The following is a 10,446-nucleotide window of genomic DNA, read 5'->3' on the forward strand; positions in this document are numbered from 1 at the left end:
CTCAGGTTGATATTCAGGGGCTTATCAGGAGTTTAGACAGTGGTTAACCAAACATTAACCGCTCTCCTGGCTTTCCTATAAACACAACCTTAATGACCTTAGTGTAGACTGAGTCTCTAAGGACAGACACTATCAGTGTCACATACACTGTTTACCCACAGGAAGTTATGTAGGCCACAGATATTGCTGACTGGCCGTGGCTTGACTGTATAGAAGTGACGGAGAGAAGTACCTGTTGCAAATTGAGTCGGGGGGGAAATGAAACATGAAATGTGAACAGTGAAGTGTGTGGTTGTGGTGTGCATCTATAAAGTGGGGGTGCAGATGTTGTATACTGTGGTGGGCGGCTGGGTGGGTGTGAGAAACAGAGTGTGCATACCTGCATGTAAAACCTAAAAGGCAACTTCAGTTAGAGCACTACATGGCATTTGGCATTGTATAAGAACTATGTAAACATTTAATAAACGTTTAGCACACTAAAATACCTGTAAGCAGATATATGAACATTTTAAGGGTTTGTTAATTTGCAGTACTATTAAAACTACTATTAAAACTTTTCCTATGAAGACAATAATCATGTACTGGAATATTACAACATTATGGTATTGTCTTTGTTTATACACCTTTCTCCACTTGGATGGGTGCCCACACAAAGACTTATAATTGTAGACAAATACATTATTAGACCTTAAATCAGCTTAGAACTGCATAATGTAATTACTCTGACTTTATCTGTGTTACATTAACTTAACAGAAATAATGTGAAACAATCAATTTAATAATGCATTACCATAACAGGACTCATTATATGTTTATCCTATCATGAGAAAGTATACTACATTCTGACAAGTTGTTACATAGTCAGCAGCTACAAGACTTCAGACCAACAGAGTTTAAGATTACTCACCCTCACGAGAGGACCAGCCAGTGGTTTTTAGGTGTTAACGTGAGGGTCTGTTCCAACCTGCCCCTTTGCCTGTAGTCTCCAGACACAGTTTAGTGGGAGGGTAGGTTTCGGTTGACAAGTCTGAGCGAAAGTAGAAGAAAATTAGGTGTGTGAACAAAACAAAAAATCTGCGTGTATTGTGTTTGTTTAAACTCTGCACTACGAGGGTGTGGTTTCTCTCATTTGTGCTTTTTGACCAGAACTTTTCCAGGTGAACTTTTCTATTTCCTTTAAAACAGGAGGTACCTTGTATACATTTTCTAACTTAGACTACTGTATGTCTCATGTAGATTGTTTATGGGACTGGTGGTTGCATGTAAATTTAGATCATGTTTACCTGGTACTAAGGTGGAACGTAGAATATATTTATTATCACTGAATAATTCAAATGGTCTTTGAGTATAGTTGTTGGACACATCAAGAATGATTCATCTTTACATCAATATACATATAATGACATACCTGTATTTGCATTTTTGGGGTGGCAGTAGCTCAGTCCATAGGAAGTTGGGGTGGGAACCGGAAGGTAGCTTATTCAAGTCCCCGTATGGATCAAAGTACAGCCAGGTGCTCTTGAGCAAGGCACTGAACCCCCAACCGCTCAGGGTGCTGGTCCAGCTGGCAGCCCGCTGACATATCTCTTTATTTGTGCATGAATAGGTCCTGATAGGTTGGCTTGAAATAGGTGTGTATTTCAAGCCTATTTGTAGTGGTTTCTGACAAAACCAAGTGGAAATTGTAATCCACCCACTGGGGATCAATAAACAGTGTCAATTATTTGTAACTATGTGTTTATATATATAGTGTATCTATATATAGTACATTCAAGAAAGAAAAAGTCAAGTAAAAAAACATGTCTTGCTGATATATTGCTTTAATCTTTATCAGTTAATCTAAGCCATAGAAATGTGTTCTTTAAATCAGCCAAATCATGACATTTCTTGTTGGAAAGGGGCCAGGTAGTATTCACTGCTTAGTAAGATAGTGTAGCCCGGCCTACAAAGCACCAGAGCGCCCCTTTGTGGACGAATGCCATATCCACATTGCCTGCACTCTTTAAATGTCTCTTATCTTTGGTGGTGGTTGCACATACACATACATCTTCACTTTTTAATGTTCAATGATGTGATTGGCATACTGTTCTCATATATAATTCTGAATGTTGTTCTGTTGTATTCTGTAATCTCATATTAAATATATCACATATAAGTTAATTTAATACATTTTGTCATTATTTGTTATTATTGTAGTCATATTAGTTTATGTTTTTACACATTCCTCTTCAATATATTAGTACACATATACAGTTAATACATATTATATTATATATATATATATATATATATATATATATATATATATATATATATATATATATATATATTTCAAGAATTTTTAACTTGATTTATTTGTTAAATACCGGTGTTTTGAGCAACACTTAAATGTAGGCCCCATTAGCGTCATTTCGATCAGCAAAGTATTATAATGATATTAAAGCTGCCTTATCATTTCACTGTGGACAACCCTTCAGGTGTAAACATCCTCTGGCATGCACCACACATAGATATAGCTTGACATTTTAACATTTCCCTTTACTGCTCTGTTAGCCCTCAGTACCCTATACACCCCTTATAAAAGATTATTTATGCTGCCCATGTATAATGAAGGCCACGCCTGACTGTAAACACCTGCTATAAATATAATTAGTAATCCACCTTTACTCAAGGTTTTTTTTATTATTCCAGTTTTCCAGACTACCTGGGACACATCCACTTGATTTTGGTAGAATGCTAACAGATTAACAAATGTAGTGGAATGACAATAATATAAAACGCCAATCACGTTTTGGATAGACATAAACTGATTCGGATTAACACACATAATTTACCTTTAATAAGCCCCGCGGTGACGCAATCGTTGTTTGGCCCGTGACGCTGCTTGTACACGTAGCCTAGTAGGATGTGTTCATTGAAGATGGTGGCGGTGTGTCAGACTCACTGTCCTGCACATTTGTAAGAATTTATTTATTTGTGTACACATTTCCGACATCGGGTAAGAGTAAATATATACGATCATTAGCGATGCTTTACACAGAACGTTTTAATAGGGTGTATATAACAGGCATAAGACTGTTAGCCCTGTAGTTAGCATAGGCTAGTTAGCAAGCAATGCTAACTAAGCACCGATGCTAATGCTAGCTGACCAGGCAGTGAACCTGTTAAATTATGCTCGACGAGTGGCCAGCGACCTTTAAATGCTCGGCGTGTCCCCTGTCAGTGTTAAATATGTATAAAATACTAGGTCATTTGTTTACGGACAGTCTTTAGACGACAGGCGACTTTAGGTGTCAGTGTTTTGCTGGGCATGGCGTTTAGGACATGTAGAGCAATGTAACGTTACCGTTAGCTGTTGAGCCAAGCACTCTGGACCTTTCCTCTTGAAGCTTAGTGTGTAACGTTAATTTAATCTCGTGTCCGAACAAATAGTGTTAGCTAACTACCAGTTAAAGATCAACAAGTGTTGATTATGATCAGAAATCGATAGTGTGTATCTCAAAGGCTAACTTTGTTTTGTTTCTTGTTGGCTTTCGGTGAGTTGGCTCGTCGGCGGCGCTAACTGAACGAATTTATTACCCGGGGCGCTTGATAGATCCGGATTCCGGGTTCACGTTTGTAGAGCCCAACTGACCAAGAACACTTTCCTACTAACTCTTTCTGTTATTGATCTTCCTACTGCTCAATGTCAGGGCGTGCTGGCTCCCCTGAACCTCCCACTGACAGATGAACAGAGTTCGGTATGTAGGCTATCTGGTAGATTTAACGTTAATAATCTCATCAAGGCAAAGTCAGCGGGTTTACGATCGTATTTCTATATAATAAGTGTATTTCATATAGCACCTTTAAAAGATCAAAGTCACAAAGTGCTTCACGCGAATACAATTGTTATAAATAGGACCAAAAACCCTAAAAGATACAAGCAAACTTTAAAGCACTTTAAAGGTACGGTCACCTTTTGGAACCATTTGTGGCATCTTTATTAAAATGTATCGCCAACAAAAGCAATACGACTGCACATGTCAGTAGCAGGGCTTATTTGACACTTGTTTTGTTCGAGTTCCTGTTGAGAAAGCTTACTTTTCACAGATTAGGGAGCCCATCCTTTCCAAACCTCATTAAATAACCATTATTGCAATGGCACTATGTTATTTGTCTGTGGTATCTAAAAGCTTTGGTAAAAGCTGTCTGTGTTCCAAAAGCAGGTGCTTTTTAAATCAAGAATTTTGGATTTTCCTCTGCCAAGGAAAAACGACCTTTTTGTAGCTAGACCTGTTTTAGTGATATTACCTTAAGAACGTGGCTTTGTATTTTTCCCCTAAAACAATTCAGATTTTTTCTCTCTTAGGTGATGGGTTTCATACATTTTCCCCTACAGAATAAAATAAATGTTTGCATCTGTTTATATGATCCTGTTTCTTGTAATTGTTTGAGTAAGATAAGCACCAAGCTCTAAAAGTAAAACCATTATATTTAGATTGTGTGACTTGAAGTTGGCATTCCATGCACTTAATAAAGTACTAGCTCTGATGTACCAATTGCCACGTAGTACCCTTCGCTTAAATAAGATCATAGACCATTACGCAAATAAAGGTGTGGTATCACCATCAGAGAAGCAGGTGTAATTTTTTGTTAACCACTCCTTTCCATTTCTTTCCCCAGCTTTGCCTGACTTCAGTCTCTTCAGTGACATCTACTAGAGTGACCTGGTCTTCAGACCTGTTAGCTCTGCAGCCATGCAGCCCCCTCCTCGGACTGGACCTCCAGGTGCCTCTTGCCCACCTCCTTCTGGGCCCAATATGTTCCGTAGGACCAGGCCTCACAAGCATGCAGCAGCAGCTACTGCCACAATGCCACCTGCTACTCAACCTATGATGGACCCTTTTTCTTTTGTTAGAGCTCCTCCCCCTATGGCTGCAAGTGGTCTCCCAACAATACCAAACATTAACCCACCACCAATGCAAGCCCCACCTAACACTGTGTACTCTCAAGCTGGCTCAGGGCTGCCTCCACAACCACAGACAATGGAAGATGTCCCAGCTGCTCCCCCTGGTCTCCCACCATCCTCTCTACCAGGGGTGACATTGTTCAACCCTCACAGTACAGCATCCCCTGGTGTTTACCCAGTACCTGGTCTGGCAGGATATGCATCCTCACATAGTGAACAGGGCTATTTTAATTCCACAGAACCGACCCCATCCGTGGCCACAGAATCACCACCCGTGGCCTCAGCCCCAGCACCGGGTCAGGCATTGTTTAACCAGGAATTTCAAGGACAGCCTCCTCCTCAGCCTGTGCCCTTTCAGCCTGTGCCTCCCACCACCTCCTATTCTCAGTGGGCCCCTGATAGCGGAAGTCGCCCTCCATCAGTTCAGAACTATTTCCAGCCTACTAGTGACCCTCTGCCACAGCCTTTTAATTTACCTCCGCAGACCCAGATGTACCCCTCCCATACCCCATCACCCCATCACAACACCCCCACCCCTCCAACACAACCTGGACATCCCCAGATTCAAGCTCCTATTCCTCCCCAGAACCCTGGAAATGCCCCGAGGTCTCAATGGCCTGACCCAAACGCACCCCAGCAGCATAATTCCCACTTCCAAACTCAGAGCTACTTCAGTCAGAGCTCTGCCCCCCAGGACGCATGGTTCAACATAACTCCACAAGACTCAGGCTACCACCAAATGGGGGCTGGCCTGGCCCATCCTCAGCCCCGGGCTGACTCTGCTGGATCTCACCACGTGTCCAACACAGGGCCTGGGCCTAATTCTGCCGCTGCCCCAGTCTCGGTACCATACTCTCAGGAGTCTGGTACACTCTCAATGTTCTTCAAAGACAATGATGTGGAAAATGAAGAAACACTGGCTGGAGAGAGAAATAAAGCAGTGAATGGTATTCCTGGATCTTTGCAGCATCACAGCAACCCGCAAGCCCACAGTGGCAATGCAGATGTTCCTTTGGATTACCAAGGACCTTCTCTGCAAGATCATTCACACCTACCATACATGAATGATAGCAACCATGCACCACAGGAAAGTATCCAGAAACCCCCTGATTCCCAGTATGACCATGTAGAGAATTTGGAGTGTGTCCCAAACCAGGAAGTATTACCCAGTGAAATCCATGGCAGCCCTGCTGCTACTGCAGCCCATGGAGTAGACCAGTTTGAAACAGGGCCTAACCTGGAGACTCCAGATTCTATTCCAAGACCAATTAGATCGGCCAGTGTGTCCTCCAACTATAGTAATATGAGCCATGGAAGTGGAAGTGGCCCTCGTCGGCATCAGGGAGTAGTAGGTACTTTTATTCAGCAGGAAAGTCCACGTCTCACTGATGATGCTAACCTGTCTGCTGCCGCTGGAGGCTACTTTGAGCAGATTGACACTTCTCCAGCTGGAGATATGGGTGCTCAGAAGAGCTCCCTGGAGCAAATGTGGCCTCCCACACCTAGCCCTCCTAAGCCAACTGGTATCTTTCAGGCCAGTGCTAACAGCTCTTTTGAGCCTGTGCGCTCACATGGGGTTGGGGTGCGTCCTGCTGAAGTTGATAGGGCTAAAGTGGTAGCAGAAGGGGGTGCAGATTCTACACCTGGCAACCTGGAGCAGCCACCAGATAACATGGAAAATATTTTTGCCTCAGGACACCCCCTACCTACCGAGGCTGGAGGTGGTGTTCCTCATCTGCCACACCCAGTGGTTCATACTCACTCTCGACCTTCATCCCGTGCTTTTGGGGCCAGTCGGCCCTGTGAGAGCCCTGCCACTACTCTGTGGGCTCAGCATGATCCTACGAGCTTGGGCGCTAACATCCTCCTAGCCCCTGCTGCCCCGACAGTTCTTGCTCCTTTGCGAGAGCCCAGTGCTGATGTCATCCAACCTCCAGAGGATGGCCCACTGGACCTGCAGCCCTCCCAGAGAATCCAGCCAATTTCACAGCAACACTCAGAGAACCTAGAGAACCCACCAAAGGTGAGTGAGGCAGAGCCAATTGACCCTCAAGGCAACCTGGGCTATGCATCTCTCCTTGTGTCCGACTCGCTCCACCAGCCTGTTTTAATTGCCCCTCCAGTATCCAATTACAGTGTGATTCCCCACAGTGCCCCTGCTCAACCACCCAGTCAAAGTAATCTTAGGGAAACTACCCCCCCTGTAAGACTACTTGCACAAGGACATGGTGCCAGTACGTCCCAACCACCTTCAGTAACCTCTAATCAGAATCCAGTGTTTGCTCCTGGACCCATAAGCTTCAATCCTTCAGCCTCTAACCAGGGCCCGCTCAATCTGACCCGAGACAACACAGAAGCGGCAACATCCGCCATCACAGCTCCGCCACAGTCTCAGACAGTCCGCCCTCCTCTTTCAAGGGGCCAATCACTGGGTGGAGACAGCCACTCTGCTCTCCAAGTTAATTCACAAGCTTCTCTCGTGACTGCTCCTCTCTCTAATCATAATCAACCATCAAATTATGAACTGCTTGATTTTTCTATGCACCAATCACAGGCTCAAATCCATGCACCTGGCCATCCTTCCTCTCTACATGAGTCTTCACAGTCTAGTAATGGATTTTACCTACAGGTCACCAAAGATGCTCAGCAGGGGGTAAGAGCGAGAGGGAATGTCCCAGTCCAGACCCTGGTCTCTTCATCTACCCCACAGGTACCACCAGCACCTTCCCAAGCAGCTGCAAACATTCAACCGCCACAAGCTGAACCTCCCAAGACATCAGATTCTCAGAATGCATTGCCGGGACAAAATTATGCTTCTCCTGTTCCTGTGAGTGGAACACAACCTTCCCGTGACCAGTATCCACCTCCAGCACAGATGCCTGCTGCAGGGAGTGCTCCTCCTGCTGCTGCATACCCTCCAGGGCCTCAAGGAGCAGTTCCTCCAGGATCTTCCCAGCCAGCTCCTGCAGAGCCACCTCGACCACCCTCTTCTGCAGGCAGCCAGCAAGGATATGGGCCCCCTGCTCCGGTGCCAGGGCAGATGTATGGTGGCTATTATGGTAATTATGGAGAATACCCGGATGGCAGAGCGCCTTATCCTCCTGGCCAGTACCAACCTCCACCTGGGGATCCTAGATCACAGCAATATTATCAAGTATGTTAGATATCCTTTTTTATATGTTAACTTATTAGATGTATTTATCTACTTTTCTTTTGTAAATATGCGCATTGCAAAATGCACAAGATCAAGCATGAGCAACAGCTGCAAAGAAATGTAAAAATGTTAACGGAAAATTCTCTATTGCCTTTATCTTTTAGGATGGTCCATACAGGGGCAGAGCAGATCCTTGGTATGGCAGATATGAGGGACAGACCCCAGCGTATCGTGATCCAAACTACCAGTACAGAGAGCCTCAGCCAGAACGACCCAGCTCCAGGGCTAGTCAGTACTCTGACAGGCCCTCATCCAGGTCTCTGAAACTATTACTCAATCATACACTATCATTTAAATGGCATGTACTTTATGTCCAGTCAGACTTTTTTATTTAGTTGTTAATTTGTAAATCTGGTTAACCCTTGTGTTGTCCTCGGGTCAAATTGACCCGTTTCAAAGTGTTTTATATCAGAAATATGGATTTCTTTCAACCAAATTGCCCACAAAAAACATGCATGATTACATACATTCTTCAGGCAAAATGAATGATTACTTTCAGTGAATTTTTTGTGTGTTTTTGAATTCTTTTTTTAATGGTTTCAAAACAGTATCCGGACTAAACTTTGACATCTACCCATCTGTGATCCACTCAACATCCTTTGATCTTTACTATTAGTCAAAATAATTAGTAATTTCCGCGCTTTAACTAAACTAACTTATGTATAATTTGATATAAATGAGGTTTGTTGACCATGACCTATTTTTAAACCAGCTCAGGTTTTTAAAACAAGCACCAAAAGCTGGAAAAAGTGACAAATAAATCAGAAAAAGCAACAAAAACATCGGAAAAGCACAAAAAAAAATGTTCATTTTAAATTTTCACCTGGAAGGACAACTTCATGGTTAATGGGAAGACAACACAAGGGTTAAGTGTACCACTTAGTTAAGAGAATATTGAGAACTAATTAATAAGTCCCTCATGGTGAGTTTGGTTTTGTTTGGTGTAAAATAAACTTAAGTTTGTTTTGAATGGTTCTTACACTTGACCTGTGAATCTCACCTTGTTCTTGCTTTCTCCCATAGGCAAGGCTATCCTGATGATTACCACAGAGCAAACCAAAGTGCCTATAATGAATATTATGCAGATTACGCCAAGCACTATGATTATCCAGGTATGTGCTACAGAGTTAAAAGCTGTGATTACTTAACTAGTATGAATATGAATTATTTTCCCCCTTCTTGTTTACTGAATTTGTTGGAAATAATTAGTTCACGAAACACAGTATTCCTTCTCTGTATATAAATGTTTTCTTTTTGAATCAATCTCACCCTCCTCTCCATATTTTCTCTCGGAAGGATATAACTATGGACAGTATGACCCGCGGTACAGAGGATACTTTGATCAATCCTACTGGGCTAATTATGACTACTATAATCAACAGGCGTATCCTGCCAGGTATGCAGAAAAAACATTTGTGTACATGTGAATACATCAAAATTGCATAAATGCATGTTTGGTAAAAGATGGAACCGTATAAAAGTGTTGTAGCTGTTTTATCTTTGCTGTTATGCTGTATAGTGTCTGATGAGAAAGGGATTTAAAACAGAAGTTTAAGGTTATCTAAGTAAAATCTGTCAGATGATAGATAAACAAAATACTGTACACTGTGCTTTCAGTTTCTGTGCTCCTCATATCTGGAATAAACTCCCAGAAACCTGTAGATCCGCTGCTACTCTCAGTTCTTTTAATCAAGGCTGAAGACCTTTTATTTGATGCTGCTTTCTTTAAAGACTAATCATTTCTTTAAATTTTATGCTGCCACTGTAAATTTTATTCTTGTGTTTTATGTTTCTCTTTGTTTTTACGTCTATTCATGTGTTTAACGGTTTTTAATGCTTGTGATTTTTAACTGTTTTTACTTGTGTTTATCTGTCAACTGTTTTGTGTAAGCACTTTGAATTGCCTTGTTGTCTCTTTTTTTTTTTCCTGAAATGTGCTATACAAATAAAGCTGCCTTGCCTTGCCTTGCCTTACACTCTATACACAGGAAAGAGGGCTATGATGATCAGTGGCGGTACTATCCTGGTTATGATGCCAGTTTTGATGATGATTTCCGTCGACGTGGAGAGACGTACGCTGATGAGTTTGACCGACGCAGTGTCCACAGTGAGCAGTCAGCAAACAGTGTGCACAGCTCTCAAAGCCACAACAGCAGGCGAAGCAGCTTCAGCTCACGGTCACAACAGGTAAATATGAAGATTTGGGTGCCAACTCATTTTATATTGCGGTTCTAGAAGTATTTCGATTTTTTTTTTTTTTTTTTTTTTTTTTTTTTTTTTTTTT

At 42.4% G+C, this 10,446-nt stretch overlaps 1 protein-coding gene across 5 annotated transcripts in view; it reads left to right on the forward strand.

Moving 5' to 3' along the window:
- The first annotated feature begins 2,853 nt into the window (after positions 1-2,853).
- Positions 2,854-10,446, forward strand: part of sec16a (SEC16 homolog A, endoplasmic reticulum export factor) — an 18,841-nt gene continuing 11,248 nt past the window's right edge. For 3 of the 5 annotated variants that reach the window (XM_032540025.1, XM_032540028.1, XM_032540029.1), the window contains exons 1-6: positions 2,854-2,958; positions 4,663-8,102; positions 8,267-8,418; positions 9,186-9,274; positions 9,459-9,558; positions 10,151-10,349. In XM_032540025.1, coding sequence (XP_032395916.1) covers positions 4,737-8,102; positions 8,267-8,418; positions 9,186-9,274; positions 9,459-9,558; positions 10,151-10,349 — 3,906 coding nt within the window. In that variant the 5' untranslated portion in view covers positions 2,854-2,958; positions 4,663-4,736. Of the gene's footprint in view, positions 2,999-4,662; positions 8,103-8,266; positions 8,419-9,185; positions 9,275-9,458; positions 9,559-10,150; positions 10,350-10,446 lie in introns of all 5 variants that reach the window. The other 2 variants (XM_032540030.1, XM_032540027.1) reach the window with 2 other exon arrangements.

The sequence above is a fragment of the Etheostoma spectabile genome, chromosome 16 (assembly GCF_008692095.1).
Source record: "Etheostoma spectabile isolate EspeVRDwgs_2016 chromosome 16, UIUC_Espe_1.0, whole genome shotgun sequence".
Classification (NCBI taxonomy): Eukaryota; Metazoa; Chordata; class Actinopteri; order Perciformes; family Percidae; genus Etheostoma; species Etheostoma spectabile.